The following is an 18,546-nucleotide window of genomic DNA, read 5'->3' on the forward strand; positions in this document are numbered from 1 at the left end:
ATATTTTAAGCTTGGTGATGTCTTCCTGGGTATTATTACCTCCACTTTCTAAATATCCTTTCCAATTCTTCTCATCTACACACACACACACACACACACACACACACACACACACACACACACACACACACACACACACACACACCTGGTTACACCTCCAGTCACACTCCTGTCTTGGACTTCAACCCCGCTCTCTGAAATCGAAGCAGCCTTACATCTCTCCTTCCAGTGACTGAATCGTTTTCTTGTTTCCTACCCAGGAACACTCACAGGTAGGCTTTTTGATTCTCCTCTACTTTTAGTAACAACTCGAAGATAGATGCCCTAATCCTTTTACTTTTGGATCTAATATTTATTTCAAAAGATAAAAGAGAGTACCCTACATTAAAATAAATTGGGAATGAAGGATAACAAGGGAGGGAACTTCCTTGTAATATTAGGTTTTATAATGTTATGAGGTAAAACAAGTTATCTTGACCTGTGCCTTGCGAATGTGGAAATCAAGCCTGAACCGAGTTTATTTTTTTCATAGTATTCATTTTTGGTTTTGTTTGTTTTGTGCGATAACTTCCCTCTTACTAGCACTCAGTTGAATGTCATCGTTTCATGAGTTCTGGACTATGGACAGTGTAGTTGTCATTCTTCTGCTCTCTCTCTCTCTCACGTGCGCGCGCGCGCACACACACACACACACACGGAGTGAGAGCGAGGGCTGTATCTGTCAGCTGTTCAGCATAGCAGAGCTTATCGTATCCCTTCACTATTCATGTTTCATGTCTTACTCGAGGACGCTAGTCCAGCGGCATGAGATCAGATTCTCTCAGTGTGATGGAAGTTTGGGCACCCCGGATTTTTGTGGAGCCTAATTTTCTAGACTTGATAGCTGTATAATTTTGAAGCCGAGTTTTACTGACTTAAGAAAGAAATACAATCCTGTTTTAGTTTCTTGCTTCATACTGTCAGCATATCTCTAAAAATTACTATCTATCTATCTGTCTATCTATATATATATCTATCTGTCTGTCTGTCTGTCTGTCTGTCTCTATCTCTCTGTCTCTCTCTCCCTTTCTCTATCTGTCTATGCAATACGCTTCACATAAAGTGAAACTGTACAGATAAAAAGTAGATAATAATAAAAGATGAAATGAAAAGTTAAACCTTAATAAAATAGAGTCAACAAATATAAAGTAATGATGGAAAGTAAAAAGGTAAATGAAAGTAGAAAAGGCTAGCCCAGGTGAAAGTGCAATTAAAAAGGTGTGTTTTGAGTAAACAGTAAACATTGCTACTGAAGTGGGTGTTCTCAGTTACAGTCTGCTCATTGCTTATGGCAAAATCCCTTTTGCAAGCTGTGGAGGACGCTCCCTGGTTTAAAAAAATTAAAAAAATACATTTTTCTGGACCCTTGTAATTGTGTTGCCAGTCATCTGAGGCGGGGCAGAATGTGGGTGTTGCAGGTGTATATAACAGGATGTGTGGCCAAGAATAAGTCTGATTAAACTCAGTCTAGGAGTAGGAAATGTGGGAGTGTAGTGTTTGCTTGATGTCAATGAAAACTAACTCACCTAAACAGGTATCCAGAACCTAAGCCGCAAATAGCCGAGGCTGAGACTGCGATGCGAGGTAAAAGAATCTAGAAAATCATGGATAGGCAAATGAGGACATTTCTGAATTTTGATTTTATTTCTGTTTGATTTCATTCATAAGACAGAGCACAACATAACAAAGCCAAAACAGCTGACTTGGAAAAAGCCCATGGATAGGTGAAGTTGTAATTATCATGACATGACGAGTAGTATAGCTGACTGGCCTTGCATGTTTACTTGTTCAACTTCAGGAATACAGCGAGAGGAACAAGGTGAAGGTAGCCAAGACTAAGTCCGTCACCCCAAGAATGGTAAGGGTTTATCTACGATGATACTTAATTAGATGACACTATCAATCTGAATTTGATCTTGTATTACACAAATCGATCTCAAATATGTACATCACATCTATTCCGTTGCCTACCAACACGGGGATCGCTGGTTAGAATCCCCGTGTTACCTCCAGCTTGGTCGGGCGTTCCTACAGACAATTTGCCAAGTCAAATGTGGGTATGTGTCCTGGTCTCTGCACTAGTGCCTGCTCTGGTCAGTCGAGGCGCCTGTTCGGGTGGGTTGGGGGGGAACTAGGAGGAATAGCGTGATCCTACCACGCACTACGTCCCCCTGGTGAAACTCCCCACTATCAGGTGAAAAGAAGCGGTTGGCGACTCCACATGTATTGGAGGAAGCACGTGGTAGTCTGCAGCCCTCCCTGGATCGGCAGAGGCTGTGGGGCAGAGATCGGGACAGCTTGGAAGAGTGGGGTAATTGGCTGGATACAACTGGGGAGAAAAGGGGGAAAAAAACCACCCCCCAAAAAATGTACATCATTTCTAATGCCATGCTATCATAACTGAAAATAACCTTATTTGCCTTTGGGCCACCAAAAAGTCAACTTCCTCTTGGGATTCATATCTCTGATAAAAAAGAAAAAGAAAAACAAACAAACTCTCATATTTGCCTGATAAAATGTTCCAATATTTGTTTAATCTTATTTCCCTGTTAGGATGTGGGTATGTTGGCGATCCCAGCCGAGCTCTCGGCCAGACTACGCAGTGCAGCTGGTGAGCAGTAAGAATTAAATGAAGGGCTGCTTGGTGGATCAGATACGATCTTTGTACTGTGCACTAGCCAAACCTTCCTTAACCACTCTTGAGACCAACGGATATAACACTGTCAACTTGCTATGGGTTGTCAGTTTGTCATTGTAGTTCATCCTCTTTTCCACCAGGGCGGCAGCACGTCTCAGGGGTCACCGAGGTTGCGCCTCCACAGGTGAAGGCTGAACACAGACTCTCGTTACCTCTGGATATAGACAGCTACCCATTTTCTCAGTATGCCAAGTTCAAACTGAAGGTACAGAAACTAGGAGAGTCAAGAAAACACACACACACGCACACGCACACAAACTCAAACAAGCATTCATAATTGGAACTATGTTCCACATTGTAAAGCCCTTATCACCTCACTCACAATTCATCACAATGTTTATTTTCATGTGTTTTTTATGTACTTTTTTATTGTTTATCCCTGTCTCTTGACAAGCTGCACACCTAAATGTATTTCTCTCATCCTCAGGAATCATGGTGCCAGCCTCTGGGTCATTGTCTCCAGAGACCTCTTACCCCTTTGCAGCCAGAGGATGCCCACACTGCTCTGGAGATTCACAAACTGGTCAGTTGGACCCAGATTTACCAAAATACACTCAACAAATGGTGCTATTTGATATAAGACAATGTGGTGGAATGGTTATTCCATTGGGTTAGACAGAAAAAAAAACAACAATTTGGTGCAAAATTGTGATTCAAGCCGTGACAATTTTAATATCGCAACGTTTCCCCCAAATTGCACCATTGAACTGTCTATACACAATGAACAAATGCTGTGAAGAGGTTTGACGTCATGATTTCTATGTCTCTGAATTTGTGAATTTGAATTGACTGTCTATTCCGAGAAGCACACTGGCATGCACCCCCCCCTTTTCCAATTACCCCACTCTTCCGAGCTGTCCCGATCACTGCTCCACCCGCTTTGCCGATCTGAGGAGGGCTGCAGACTACCACATGCTTCCTCTGGTATGTGGAGTCGCCAGCCGCTTCTTTTCACCTGACAGTGAGGACTTTCCCCAGGGGGACGTAGCGTATGGGGGATCACGCTATTCTCCCCAGTTCCCCCTCCCCCCTCAACAGGCGCCCCGACCGACCAGAGGAGGCGCTAGTGCAGCGATCAGAACACAAACCCACGTCCGGCTTCCCACCCGCAGACATGCCCAATTGTGTCTGTAGGGACACCCGACCAAGCCGGATACTGGCATGCATTTTGTTGTACATGTTCTTTGGATTACTGCAGTTTTCACATTTTACTGTGGATAAGAGGAGATGGTGGCTTAAGAAATTATAATTCATAATACAAGATAAGATGAGATCAGGTAATGAAATATATCATATTCAATAGAATCGCAATATTCATAATTGTGTAATGTTAAAGAAAATGACATTATGCATTGAATTGACTCCAAAATAACATTGTAATATCAAATCGGGAGGTACCTGTTGGTTCCCAGCCTAACTACTCCAAGTAAATCTTCTGGATTGTCAGACATGTTGTGATATTTTCAATGCAAGGGAGAAAGGAACCGAGTGCAAATCATTCCAGTCCTGTTTTGATCCTTCACTGCCGATGTCTTCCCTCTTCAGATCTTGCGTTTTACATGTGAGTCTGACCTCAGCGGCTGGCAGGAGCAGATGCTGGGGAACTACATTGTGGAGAAGGGCCAGAGTAGGCCGGCACTGCAGGACGAGATCCTGGCACAGCTGGCCTACCAGACCTGGGGCGGCAGAGAGGAGGAGAGCACCCTGCGGGGCTGGCTGCTACTGGCCTGCTGCCTCAGCGCTTTCAGCCCCTCGCCATCACTGGACAAACCCCTGCTGAAGTAAGTGGGCTAACGTTCGTGCGGGCTCACAGAGGGAGGGGACTAGTTGCGCCATCATACTCTCATCCTTGTTTGCGCACCCGTTTATCGGCATGTGAGTGAGTTTTGACTAGGTGTATCCGATTGCATTTGTAAATGTGTGTGTGGGGGGGGGGTTGTCTCTTGCTCTGTATTTGAGTGCTGTGTGGTTAAAGTGTGCTGTGTTTGATGTTCCCTCATCTGTATTTCTGTGTAACTTGCACTTGCTGTGGAGAATAATTTCTTCCTTGAGCATGATAATTATCTATCTATCTATCTATCTATCTATCTATCTATCTATCTATCTATCTATCTATCTATCTATCTATCTATCTATCTATCTATCTATCTATCTATCTATCTATCTATCTATCTATCTATCTATCTATCTATCTATCTATCTATCTATCTATCTATCTATCTATCTATCTGTCTATCTGTCTATCTATGGATCTATCAATTGAGTTTTTATTGGTGTTGGGGCAATGTGTGTTTCTCTCTCCATTTTCCATCAAGGTATGTCTCCGACTGTGGTCCGGGGGAGTACCGCTCTCTGTGCCAACACAAACTACTGACGTCTCTCCAGCTTCCCGCTCCAGCTGTCCGTGTGTACCCCCCGACCCAGCTGGAGTGGACCAGCAATCAGAGGAGGGGCAAGATGGTGCTGGATGTACACACCTTTACAGGTGGGTCAAAAGCTGATTACCCTCATTGTGATCACTGTTAACATCTGTCTATCACTTTGCTCATAAACTAAGTGGCGCATAACAAAGATGTGAGCACTGTAAGAAATGTGTGTTTGCAGATGAGATGCTAACAGCGGAGGTGGAGTCTTGGACCACAGGAGAGCAGCTGGCTTCATGGCTGCTACTTTTCAGGTAGCCATCCACATCTGAGTGTAATCTGCCATATATTCAAAGAAAAACAAATGACAATCCTCAATATTTTCTAGTGCTTTATCACATCCCATATTTTCGTGTGTATTTACTATACTTTCTCTCTGTGCCACAGAGGCGTGTCAGAGGCTCCACAGGGCTGGTCTGTCTCTCTTTTAGCTGATGACAGCTGGTCAGACTTGGCTGGCAGTGACCTTGTCATGGATCTCCTAGCTGGAGTTGAGGCTGAAAGTCTGCCACTGTCAGAGACCCCCTCCTCCGCACAGACTGACTACCTCTTTAGCAGCAGTGGCAACAGGTAGTGCAAGGGCCCATAAGTTACACAAACCATTGGTATTTTTACTCACTTGTCATCGTGGAAGGCTCAAAGACATGCACACCACAAGTTCATGCAGATACAACACACACACAGCACACAAACACACACCGTCATCACCTTCATTCATATCTCTCTCCCCTCTCTCTTTCTCTCAAGGATACCAACAGCAGACTTTGATGACTTCATCCCCCCAGCTCCGTCTATGCAAGCTCCTGGCCTGCCTTCTTTTGATGATGCCCCCTGGGGAAGAGGTTATCCATCAGAAGGTTGGCTTTCATCCCATTCATACTTGTAGAGTACAGTCATAGCAAAGTGTCCACTTGGTCTGTTTGGTGTTCCAGGAGAATATGCCCAGAGAATACTGGTTTACTTGACCAATTATGAACGAATTTTCAATCATTGCTGTTTATTAAAGCTGAAATCCGTGATTTCCCTCTGGCAGTGGGAACTACAAACAAGGTGTAACAACCATTGTGGCTTGTGTGACATCAGCTCAGAAGTAAACAGTTCCCACCCTTGTAAAAATGGCATCCTCAGACCAAAGCTAACAAAGGCAATCTTATGTAAGGGTGCATTCACATGGAATCCAGGAGATGGTAAACGGCAGTTGGCAAACTGGAACAGAAAAAACCACAAAGTGCACGACAGAACGGCATGACAGTTAAAAAAAAAATGTTATCCACCTTTTCTGTTTTGTGATGTGCTACGTGATATGTGGTTATAAATTCTGCCGTGGAGGATGACAAAAATTTAAAACATTTTAACTTTGGACAGCAGTGCTGTCTGCCGTTGCTGTTGTCGGCATAATTTGCCAGTGTCATCTGATTTTACCATCCTGCTCTCATCCACAGTAATGACTTCTGGTTTGCCGTCTGCTGTTTACCGGATTCCGTCCAACCGGAAGCATCGCCACATTGTCGTCGCATTGCAATCTTTTTTCCTTTTTGAGTAGGAACCTATTTCCTGCTGCGCCAGCGTTTGTCCTACCCAATCAAAAATGTCAACAACGGTAAATGGAGATTGTCTCCAGCCATGGTAAAGATGCCAGCTTTTATTATGCAGTCTGACTCCATGGCCGAAGTTGGATAAAAAAAAACAATTCATGAATGAAAAATTCCAGATTTCAGCATTAAATTCAGCCAGTGACTCATTCAGCTGACTGTGCATATGCCGCCCCCCCCCCCAAAATCAATTTTCAATTTAATGAACTTTTCCTCGTTTTCCGCTGTTTTAAGGCCGTGGTCGACAGATGGATGCTTACGTGGATGACCTTTTTGATCCTGTGCTGGACCAAGGACCTCCGGTCAGTATTTTCATTTCATCTTTTTAAATCTGTTTGTGAAAATTTCACCTTTTCAGACTCATTAAACTTGGTGGTTAATGGCTCCTGTGACTGATGGATCATATATCTCCTGTTGTATCTTGTTACCGATTTGGAGAAGTCATTGGGTTTTTCGACTGCGTGTGCATGTCGTGTGCGCGCGCGCACACACACACTTGCTTGCTTGCTTGCTGGTTGTCCATCGTGCCCGATGATGACCATCTTCTTCTATTTGTGGGTCCTTTGGTGGCTGAATAGTCCGATCCTGGATGCACAGCTGCGGTTGCAGACCGGGCATGTAAAAGTGGTGCTGGAGGGGGTAGTGGTAGCTTTGCGAGCATGCCTCTTTGCACGCTTTGCTACACGGTGTTGTGTGCGCTGGTTTTCCATGTACTTCACTCCCTCTGAGATGTGAGAGCGCCAGGTTGTGCGGCAGAAAGCAAGTTCCTCCAAAGAAGAGGGGTTGATCTGACATCTTTTTAGTGTGGTCTTCATTTGGTCTTTGAACCGCTTCTTCTGCCCACCAGCAGTGCGTTGACCAAGGCGTAGTTGGCCGTAAAGGACTTTTCGTGGGAGTCGTTCGCTGGGCATGCGAATAACATGCCCAAGCCACCTGAGTTGATGGTGTTTTAGGGTAGACTCCACGCTGCAGCTGCCTGCCCGCTCCAACACCTCTGTGTGTGCCACTCTGTCCTCCCAAGTAATGCCAAGGATCCTCTGGAGACATTTTACATGGAAGGCCTCCAGGCTTCTGAGATGGTGGCTGTAGATGGTCCATGCCTCACATCCATAGAGTAGTGTGGGGATGCACACTGCTTTGTAAACAAGCACTTTAGTGTGGAGATTGAGGTTGCTGTTTTGGAAAACCCTTCTCCTTAGACGGCCAAAAGATGTTGAGGCTTGTTTGAGGCGGTGCTGAATCTCATCGTCTATTTTGCAGGTGTCGGATAGCATACTTCCCAGATATTTGAAGGCAGGAACAGTGGCCAGTTGTTGCCCTTCTGCTGTGAAGGTTGTTGGGTGGTTTGGGAGGCCGGCAGTCAACTGACAGATTACCTCTGTCTTTTGGGTGTTAATAACCAGTCCCATTCTCCTATATGCAGTTACAACTGCCGACAGAGTGTTTTGTAGAGCTTCTGGTGTGTGAGCTACCAGGGCACAATCGTCGGCATACTGTAGCTCAATAATGGTCTCAGAGGTCAACTTGGTGGTTGCCTGAAACCTCCTGATGTTAAATAGGTTACCATCAAGCCTGAAGTCAATGGTGACTCCAGCCTGCTTCTCCAGCCTCCTTCGTAGCAGTGTTGTAACAGAGACTAAGAAGATATTGAACAGGACTGGGGCTAGCACACAGCCTTGTCTGACTCCAGTCTGCACACCAAAGGGCTCAGAACTGCAGTTCCCCACTACTATTCGGGCCATCATTCCTGAGTGAAACTGTCCAAGAATGGTAAGAAACTTGGGTGGACATCCAAATTTCTTCAGGACTTGCCACAGCAGGGCCCGGTTAACTGTATCAAATGCCTTTGAGAGGTCTATGAATGCTATGTATAAATCCTTGTGCTGTTCTCTGCATTTCTCCTGGAGCTGGCGTGTCACAAAGATCATGTCAATGGTCCCTCTATCCTTTCGGAAGCCGCATTGTGACTCTGGTATGACCTGTTCGGCTATTGCGAGTGTTAGTCTGCGGAGCATGATCTTGGCTAGGACCTTTCCTGCAATGGCCAGCAGTGAAATACCTCTACTGTTGGAGCAGATGGATTTGTCGCCTTTGTTTTTATAAATGGCCACAATGTTGGCATCTTTCCACTGTTGGGGGACACACTCGCGACGCCACACCTCAAGGATATAGAGATACAGTGTCCTCGTACAGAGGTAGCCTCCTTCCTTGAGGATTTCAGCTGGAATATTATCAGGTCCAGGGGTTTTGTTGTTTTTTAGGGTCTTGACTGCATGTAGGATTTCTTTAAAAGATGGTGGGAGGTCTAGGTCTTGCAAGGTAGGCTGTTGAGGGAGTTCTGCCAGTACTGTTGAGTCCACTGGGGTGGGCTGGTTGAGCAGGGTGTTAAAATGCTCGGCCCACCGCTCCACTAACAGGGCCTGATCCTTGATGAGAGTTGTTCCATCAGCAGACCTAGCGGGTGTCAGGGAGCAGTTTCTGGGGCCATAGATGGCCTTAACTGCATCATAGAAACCATGCATGTCGTTCCTGTCTGCATGAGCCTGGATTTCGTTGGCTTTCAAAATCCACCACTCATTTTGCAGTTTCCGCAGAGTTGCTTGGGCCTCAGAGCGGAGGTCTTGCCATTTTTTCTTGAGAGGTTGGGATAGTGGGTTGCTGAGGGCAGCTCTGTGTGCCTTATGCATGTTGTCCAGGAGGGTGGAGATCGTTCCGGCATTGTCATCAAACCAGTCCTGGTGTTTCTTGGTTTTGAAGCCAATGGATTGGGCTGCATTGTCAAAGAGGGTGGTGCTCACACACACACACACACACACACACACACACACACACACACACACACACACACACACACACACACACACACACACACACACACACACACACATACATACAAGTCTGTTATCGCAGTCTATATGAGGTGTGGTCATTAGCTCCTGGAGAAACAAACTGACACTGAAAGATATGGGACATCATCATAATCACATCCTACCTTGATATGATCTAACCCATCCGGTTAATTACATAGTTTTCATCTGGGACCCCAGGTGAAGCCAGTACAGTGACATGTAAATGGTATGAAAGCAGTCCAGTTAGCAGAAGTGAATAGTGGACACGACAGTGACTGACATTGCGCACTATTACATAATAAAAGTTTGGTAGAATTTACATTACGTGAAACCAGACCGACAATTACTGAAAAATACAAAAAAGAACCAAAAAAAAAAACCAAAAAACCAATTAGACAAATAAGCTCAGTTTTCAACTCCAACAGTCAGCCCCAATGTGAAAACAACCTTAATGAGGTCAAAGGTTTGGGACACTGAGAGACATAATATTCATCTTCCTGCAGAATGCTGACAAAAGACCATACTTTAGTTAATTAGAGTTGGATACTAATAGTAATTAATTAACTTGAGACTGTGTGTGTGTGTGTGTGTGTGTGTGTGTGTGTGTGTGTGTGTGTGTGTGTGTGTGTGTGTGTGTGTGTGTGTGTGTGTGTGTGTGTGTAGGATATGGAGAGAATAGCCATGTTGAACCGGAGGATGAGAGGAGGAGGTGGAATGGGGCCCATGCAGCCTGGAATGTATGGAGGGGGTAGGAAGACTTATTCTCTTGTTTTACTCTTTTACTTACTTCTCTGTCTCTGTCTGCCTGTCTGTCTGTCTATCCCCCCCCCATTTTCTAATTTCTTCTATACAGTCCACATCTTTTTCCTTAGTCACAATTTTTATTACAAAATCTTACATATCACTGAAGGAAAATATTGTTGCCACCTAAAATAGGTAAGCCAATATGTCATAAACACAAATAACTATTTTTAATAATGTTACTTTTTTTTGTCAAATAGTCTTATAATGAGCTATAACTTCAACTTTGCCTTCGTGCTAACAGTCAGATTGTGGGATAACTTTGTTATAAATCATAAGGGCAGAGTGTTACTTGATTGTTGTATTCCAAAATGGTAGATATGTGACATGTTTGTAAAACTTTTCAGCTGTTGTTTTGTTCAGTTATATTTCTTTTTTTAATAAATTTATTTCTGATTTTTCCCTTTTTCTCCCAATTTAGTGGCCAATCGATCCCTATTTTAATTCAAACACCCACCCTCGTACTGCATGCGTTCGCCAACTGCATCTCTCCGTCTGGCAATCTCGAAGGAGACCGCCTCCCCACTTTCGTGACAAGGCGACTCCAGGCCGAACCACTGTTTTTTCCGACACACCCAGAGACGCATTCACGTGACGAACACAAGCCGACTCCACCCCCTCCCGAAGACAGCGTTGCCAATGATTGCTGCTTCATCGAGTCCGGCCATAGTCGGATCTGACGAGACCGGGGCGCGAACCCCAGTCCCCAGTGGGCAACTGCATCGACACAAAGCCGATGCTTAGACCGCTACACCACTGCGGACCCCTGTTCAGTTATATTTCATTGATCCTTGGTTAGAACAGAAATTTGGCATTTTGTTGCCCATGTTGCACAGACTGGAAGTATTGGCACCTGGGGAAGTTGGGGTAAAATTCCCACGATGTGCGGGATCGTTTCTGGGATCCGGATACAAGCGTTCCTCTGGTTGTCAGTCAAAGCCTAACCAGGATTATCCTGACAGTCTAACCGCTACCCCCCCCCCCCCCAAGGTCTTTCAGGGTACTAAAGGTTTCTTGTAATTAAAATCAATGTTTGCATTTTTACAGGTGTCCCTATGACAATGCCAGGCTATTCAGTGGGTAAGTGATAGGGGCAAATTTATTTGCTCTGGTTTCGATTATTTTATACTTTCGTTTCATGATGCTAGATTGCCACACCTTTAATCAATTGCATGCTAATTGTAAGAGGCTGGAGACAAACTCTGTGTTTTAATTTTTCAAGGAATGCCAGTCACCCCTGTCATGCCCGGATATGGTGCCACTCCCATGATGCCAGCCATGCCATGTAATCCTTCCACATACTCTATCCCACATTTTGTCATTCCAGTTTGTAAATTCTCTCTGGCATAGAGTACATCAGTGATTTTCAAATTGGTCCTCGGGTACCACCAGCACCGCTGGATTTCTGTCCTGCCAGGTAGTTAAAGACATTCACTTCAGAATCAGAATTAGAAACACTTTATTTGTCATTTCATTTCATGCACTTGCACACATGAAACAAAACACCATTTCCCCCAGCCCACAGCAGTGCAACACAGAGACAAAAACACATCCAAACACTACAAGAACACATATATCCAAACTAACACATATATTTAAACTAAACAACAACAAAACAAAAAAAATCACTGTCCAGGAGAATGAACCCCAGCCAGGATGACTGTCGGAACTGCCAGTCTGCATGGGCTAGCGGTTAACTTAGTGTCCTGCCCCGCTTCTGCGTCCTGTCAGACCGCCCTCGGTATTACCTCTTCAGGTGCAGCTCTGGTCAGGGCCGTGGTCCTTGGGCCCACAGGACGCAGAAGACCAAGCGCCCTCAACTGATCCAACGCTAGCTTTCCCAGCCAGACACCTTTGTCACACCTCCCCGCACTCCACACAACGACACTAAAAACACAGTCAAGGCTAGGCGAGGTCACCGCCAGACTGCCCTCGGTGTTATCGGAACTGCCTGTCTGCATGGGCTAGCAGTTAGCTTAGCCTGCCCCGCTTCCGCATCCTGTCAGACCGCCCTTGGTGTTACGTCTTCAGGCACAGCTCCAGGCAGGGCCATGGTCCCTGGGCCTTGATGGTTTTATTATTTGCAGCACAACACTTGTTGTGCTGCAAATAATAAACCCTGCATGAGTTGGCTAAAAATACCTGACAGAACAGGTGAATGTAATTTAACTATCTGACGGGTTAGAAAACCAGTAGCACTGTGGTTTCCCAAGGACCAATTTCAAACCATCATAAATGTAGAATATATTCAGTGTTTTAAAAACGCCAAGTCCCGCATGAACATGTCATTATTTGCTTCCTGACCAGCCATGATGATGCCCCAAGCTGCCATACCCTCTCCACCTGCTGTTGATCCTGTGCAGATGGCGGCGACACAGCAGGCCCTTATCAACCAGCAGGCCGTTTTGATGGTGAGAACTCGCAGATAAACTTTCTCATAAGTTTCAACGAAAACGCTACAAAATGCCACGAAATGAGCCATGAAAACAAATCACAATCAGCAATCGCTAGTCAGAGGCTCGATCATGCCGTACATTTCATGTCGCTTACATTACACTGCTATGCTGACACTCGGTCGAGTCATTAGTTTTGCATCTGAAAGCTGTGGCACTGTTAAACAGAAACAGTTTTGTTAAGGAGGTAGTGAAAATACTATTTGAGCCCACATAAATGTGTATAGTAGGCACATAAATGTGTATAGTAGTCACAAGGAGGCTTATAGCAGACAGGCTGTCTCTGAATTAGAAGGCCTGGGTTAAAGCTTTTTGTGTCAACGATCAGCTGTCTTGTTGAAGTGTCTTTGAACAAGACACTTTTATTTTGGGGGGGGATTTTTTTCCCCTTTTTCCCCCCAATTGTATCCAGCCTATTACCGCACTCTTCTGAGTCATCCTGGTCATTGCTCCACCCCCTCTGCCGATCCAGGGAGGGCTGCAGACTACCACATACCTCTGATACATGTGGAGTTCCCAGCAGCTTCTTTTCACCTGATAGTGAGGAGTTTCCCCAGGGGGACGTAGTGCATGGGAGGATCACGCTATTCCCCCCAGTTCCCCCTCCTCCCTGAATAGACACCCCGGCCGACCAGAGGAGGCACTAGTGCAGTGACCAGGAAACATACCCACATCCAGCTTCCCACCCGCAGACACGGCCAATTGTGTCTGTAGGGACGCCCGACCAAGCCAGAGGTAACATAGGGATTCGAACCGGCGATCCCCGTGTTGGTAGGCAACGGAATAGACCGCTACACTACCCGGACGCCCATTGAAGTGTCTTTGAACAAGACACCATACCAGCTCCTGGAACACTTTTTTTCTAAAAAAATTTTTTAAGATGGGTTCGAGAAACCTCACCAGCCTAGAATTTTCCGCATCCAGCAACACAGGAAGTGTTGAACTCTCATCTGTTTGAGTGGAACCTCGATGGGGAATCATTGTTGGCTCATCTGTGACAGACAAACAGGAAGTGTTAAATCCATTAGGAGAATGACAAGTTTTCAACAAAGAGTCAGTGTTTAACAATTTGATAAAAAAGGTAGAATCTTAAGTAATTACATAGCCGAAAAGATTTAAATAAATAAAACAAAACACAGATTCAAATCAGTTATTCAAATTATATAGATTTTGTAGACTTTCTCCCTTTTCCTTCTCTCTGCTTTACTCCTCACTTCTTATGTTATTAATTTCCCTCCTCTTCCTCCTCATTCCCTCCTCCCCAGGCTCAGCAGATGACCCTTCAGGCCATGACATTGTCCCAGCAGCAGACCCAAGAGCAGCAGAGGCAGCAGAGGCAGCAGATCCAGGAGCAGCAGAGGCAGCAGACCCAGGAGCAGCAGAGGGAGCGGAGACGTCCGTCTGGACGACGCTCGGGGCAACGCTCCCCTTCACGCTCCCCTTCACCTTCCCTTCCGCCCCCCTCACCTCCACGGGTCCGGTCCAACAAAAAGCGCTCACCCAAACGCACCCCAAAACACCAGCACTATGAGCCAGAGGTGTGTGTGTATGCATGCATGTAAGCATGCACGCTCTCATCACACCCAAGGTCCTGCTGTGTCTTGCAGTTGTACTTATTCCAGAAGTCAAATGCCTTGTTTATGTAAACTGATATCGGTGAATGATAACACGTTTTAGTATGTCATTTGTTTTATGTGCATTCTTGCATGAGAATATGTGTTCAGTTTGTTTATTTATTACCCTGGGTGTTATGTGTTGCCATAAGCAGAGAATGTGTTCCTGTGTTGTTGTGGTAGCTCATTGCATACTAATGCGCACTTCCTTCACAGCCAGAAAAAGAAGTAGACCTCACCGATCCAGCCCAGCTGGAGTCGTTCCGAGAGAAGAGGGAATATTTCCAGAAGATTGGTGAGTTTGGCACTGAATAGCAGCTTGCATCTCTTTAGCCTTCCTTAGCTTTTCATTCGATCTTTACTTTGATAAAAAGTTTTAGTGTTTTTAGATGCAAAGCACCTCATGAACCTGGCTTCAAACTCACTCACTCACAAACTGATGTTGAGCTGTACAATCTGTGTAGACTTGGGGCATGGGAGGAGTTGCGATCCCTCAAAAAATGTTTGTGAGTGAGTGAATCGGAAAATATATGCTATTGTAAAATGTTAAGATGGTGTGTTTTTTTTTATATCAACATTACCATCCCCATTGGCAAGAAAATTGACAAAATACATTTTTTCTGCATCTCCACTACTGTTCTCTCTTGGCCTCTTCCTTGTATTCTGTCACTTGGTGTATTGCCCATGCAGTTTCATTTGAGGTAGGATTACTCACAGAGATGCAAGTAAGATGTGCTTGATCACCTTTAACCTGCTCAAACAAATCTGTATTTTGATAAACATTTTCAAGTGCTTCTGATGTGTCAGCTTGCTTTTCTGGGTTGTTGGTTGACTAAAAACATGATTCAGATGAGCTCTGTTGAACTGATGCAAAAGCGTCTATTCTGCAGTGTCAGTGTTAAGCGTCCATTCAGGATATTGTGTGTATCTTATGTGATGTTTGCTACTCGCTTGAAAATGTGCAGTCAATACGTGGTCTACTTCCAATTACAAATTTAAGACAATGATCCCATATCTTCTCTTCCTCATTCTCCTGTTCCTTCGTTCTCCAGGTTATCTACATCGATCCACAGACAAACCTCCAAAGCCTCAACGCATTACGCCACCTAGAAAGCGCTCCCCCTCACCTCCGCCCCCACCACCCTCTACAGCCCCAAAGCCTGAGGGTAAGAACATGAACCCAGATTGAAGAGCTTTGAGGGCATCCGAAGAAGAGAACATTGGTAACATCCAGAATATCCTGCATATGTGCCCCTCCTCTCTAAGTTGTAGTGAGAAAGGTAGAGATCCACAGATATCAGCCTGCAAGGCATTGTTGGTTAATTCATTTTCTCTTTTTGTTGTTCTCCTCCTCCCCACCTCCCCATAGTAAGACACCCAACCTCACCACCCATGAAAGAGGCTGCTCCACCAAAACCCACTTCTGCCCCTCTCACCCATCCCAAGCCTGAACCCACTTCCAACATCAGAGAAATCATTCGAATGTACAACAGTCGACCCACTGTACAGCCCAAACCCTTTGAGCCCGTGAGGTCAGTTACAAAAAGCTGTACTGTAAGTGTAGTTCATCACTGAAATGCTTAACACGCTAAATGAAAATTGATAGAAAAAAATAGTTTTTTTCTTTTCCTATTTACAAAGACAGTTTATTGTAGAAAGTCAAAATAGACTTTTCAGTCTCTTTCTTCCCTTTTACATTTGATTGGTTCTTGGGAATAAATTAGTACCCAACTGACTCCATATTGTTCTCATTATTATTGTTATTGTTATCGTTAATATAAATAATTTTACCATCCTTACAGAGGTCCGTCAAGGCAATTTATAAAGAAAACTGACCCTAAAGAAGAAGCTCTGGCCATACTCCAAAACAAAAAACACCCACAACAGGTCAGAATGGTTTGGAACCTCTAGCTTTCATTTCAACAGAAACAAGACATGAACTAAGATCTATTGAAAATGTACTAGTGCTATTTAATGACCCTTGTTCTACCCTATCCAAGTACTCCTCCATTCTCTCTCCCTGCACCATGCTTCCAATAACAGTGGGGGTCCCCTCCAAAGACGTCTCCCCTGCGGCCCTCTCCTCCCTCCTCCAGGGGTCCCCGCTCCATCTCCAACAACATGAAGCAGAAGCAGCGCTCCCTGGCCGACCTCTTCAGCTCCCAGAAACTTCCGCCACCTCCCCCAACAACACTTACGCCTCCACCTCCGCCTCCAGCTTCCTTACCTGAAAGCATCCCGGACCCACCCCCCATGGTCGCCCCCTCTCTCAGTAAGCTCTCTTATCCTCAAGTTCCTTTGCTGTCATATTTCCAGGACTGTATAGTATAATCAGGTTTTTTAACCGAATGCAAAAACACCACCTCATCATACAAATGAGTCCTGCTTGCTATTTGGTCACTTTCTGTTTAATGCAAGGTTTAAGAGCATCCTGGAAAATCTGGAAATTTCTAGACAAGTTTTCTGGTCATGGAAAACATCTGAAAAATGATCAAATTGAGCAAACATCCTTTAATTATTATTGAGGACATGGAAAGTTGTAAAGATAGGTTATTAAATGCTATTTTACCTGTTGAGATTGCATATTTCCATTGAACGTTCTAGCTGAGATTGCACATCAGTGACTGAAGTTTTGGTGGTACACGGCCCATTTAGAGACTTTGACGGTGAATACTGAAGAATAATACCTTCTGTTTGCAACAGCTGTCATTTGCTGTACATCCGAGCAAACGTCATCAAAATTATCCTTAAAAAGTCCTGGAAAATTATTCCTTAAAAAGAGGGGGAGCACTGTTAATGCCACATGGTTTCCTCTGTATTGTGTGTAGACCTCATGCCAGAGGAGGAGAATGTGCACTCCCAGCTCCACCAATTCTCTGCAAGTGTGTACTTCTCATATTCCACCATGCCAGGAAAATTATTCCTACGCAAGGAGGTGAGAGCACACCACACACACACATGTACACGCACATGCACACACACAAACACGAGCATACATACCAAACAAACAGGTTCTTTGATCAAATCAAGTGTTTGCTCATGGCGTTTGTCGTTTATTTGCATATCCAGGTTTTCTATCCCAGAGAGAAGTTCAGCCGCCCCTACATCCTGAATCTGTTATGTGAGCAGGTAAACATGTTTAACCTGATGCCCTGGTTAATGAATGATAGTTCTCATTTGTTTTCTTCCCCCCCCCCATTTTTCTCCCCAACTGTATCCGGCCAAATACCCCACTCTACTGAGCCGTCCCGGACACTGCTCCACCCCCTCTGCCGATCCGGGGAGGGCCGCAGACTACCACATGCCTCCTCTGATACATGTGGAGTCGCCAATTGCTTCTTTTCACCTGACAGTGGGGAGTTTCACCTGGGGGATGTAGTGCGTGGCAGGATCACGCTATTCCCCCAGTTCCCCCTCCCCCCTGAATAGGTGCCTCGATCGACCAGAGGAGGTGCTAGTGCAGCAACCAGGACACATACCCACATCCGTTTCCCCACCCGCAGACACGGCCTATTGTGTTTTAGGGACTTCCGACCGGGGATCGAACTGGGGATCCTTGTGTTGGTAGGCAATGGAATAGACCACTACGCTACCCGGACGCCCCCTGGTTTATTTTCTGATTGAGCAATAACTGATTTAGTCATGATTTAGGCGCAGTAACCAAAATCCCCAAATCCTGTGATGTTTCTATCAAAGACTGCACTTCGGCAAAGGGCGCTGCACCATGGCGACCAGCAGCACAGTTTATCTGAGCACAGTTGTGTTAGTCTCATTTGTTATCATTTCTTGTTTTTACAAATCATCAGTAGTTGTTGTTTATTGTTTAGGTGCTTGTTCATGCATGGGACTACAAGGCAACGTGATGAGTGTACAGGGATTAGTTTTATTGCTATGAGTTTATGTTTCCAATCAACATTGCAAGTGAACCAGTTTGGTAAATCAGATTCACACAAATGCTACAGCAGAGACTTCCTCCCGCAACATAGCTCCTACTCAAGTGATTGGCATCAGCCCGATGCAAACATCCCTGTGAAGATTGCAAGGCATTTTTTTTTTTTTTACAATGGACACAAAAGGA

General features: G+C 45.0%; 1 protein-coding gene across 1 annotated transcript in view; it reads left to right on the forward strand.

The window, feature by feature from the left end:
* myo15b (myosin XVB) overlaps nucleotides 1-18,546 on the forward strand; it is a 54,935-nt gene that overhangs the window by 20,123 nt on the left and 16,266 nt on the right. Inside the window, exons 26-47 of the mRNA XM_056296688.1 lie at nucleotides 1,838-1,897; nucleotides 2,593-2,650; nucleotides 2,818-2,942; nucleotides 3,165-3,260; nucleotides 4,283-4,518; nucleotides 5,053-5,222; nucleotides 5,342-5,414; nucleotides 5,548-5,730; nucleotides 5,908-6,017; nucleotides 6,987-7,054; nucleotides 10,265-10,349; nucleotides 11,450-11,482; nucleotides 11,625-11,690; nucleotides 12,704-12,813; nucleotides 14,121-14,393; nucleotides 14,685-14,763; nucleotides 15,521-15,634; nucleotides 15,838-16,000; nucleotides 16,271-16,355; nucleotides 16,530-16,740; nucleotides 17,297-17,403; nucleotides 17,538-17,597. Coding sequence (XP_056152663.1) covers nucleotides 1,838-1,897; nucleotides 2,593-2,650; nucleotides 2,818-2,942; nucleotides 3,165-3,260; nucleotides 4,283-4,518; nucleotides 5,053-5,222; nucleotides 5,342-5,414; nucleotides 5,548-5,730; nucleotides 5,908-6,017; nucleotides 6,987-7,054; nucleotides 10,265-10,349; nucleotides 11,450-11,482; nucleotides 11,625-11,690; nucleotides 12,704-12,813; nucleotides 14,121-14,393; nucleotides 14,685-14,763; nucleotides 15,521-15,634; nucleotides 15,838-16,000; nucleotides 16,271-16,355; nucleotides 16,530-16,740; nucleotides 17,297-17,403; nucleotides 17,538-17,597 — 2,565 coding nt within the window. The remainder of the gene's footprint in view (nucleotides 1-1,837; nucleotides 1,898-2,592; nucleotides 2,651-2,817; nucleotides 2,943-3,164; nucleotides 3,261-4,282; nucleotides 4,519-5,052; nucleotides 5,223-5,341; nucleotides 5,415-5,547; nucleotides 5,731-5,907; nucleotides 6,018-6,986; nucleotides 7,055-10,264; nucleotides 10,350-11,449; nucleotides 11,483-11,624; nucleotides 11,691-12,703; nucleotides 12,814-14,120; nucleotides 14,394-14,684; nucleotides 14,764-15,520; nucleotides 15,635-15,837; nucleotides 16,001-16,270; nucleotides 16,356-16,529; nucleotides 16,741-17,296; nucleotides 17,404-17,537; nucleotides 17,598-18,546) is intronic.

This window comes from Lampris incognitus, chromosome 17 (assembly GCF_029633865.1).
Source record: "Lampris incognitus isolate fLamInc1 chromosome 17, fLamInc1.hap2, whole genome shotgun sequence".
In the NCBI taxonomy this organism is placed as follows: Eukaryota; Metazoa; Chordata; class Actinopteri; order Lampriformes; family Lampridae; genus Lampris; species Lampris incognitus.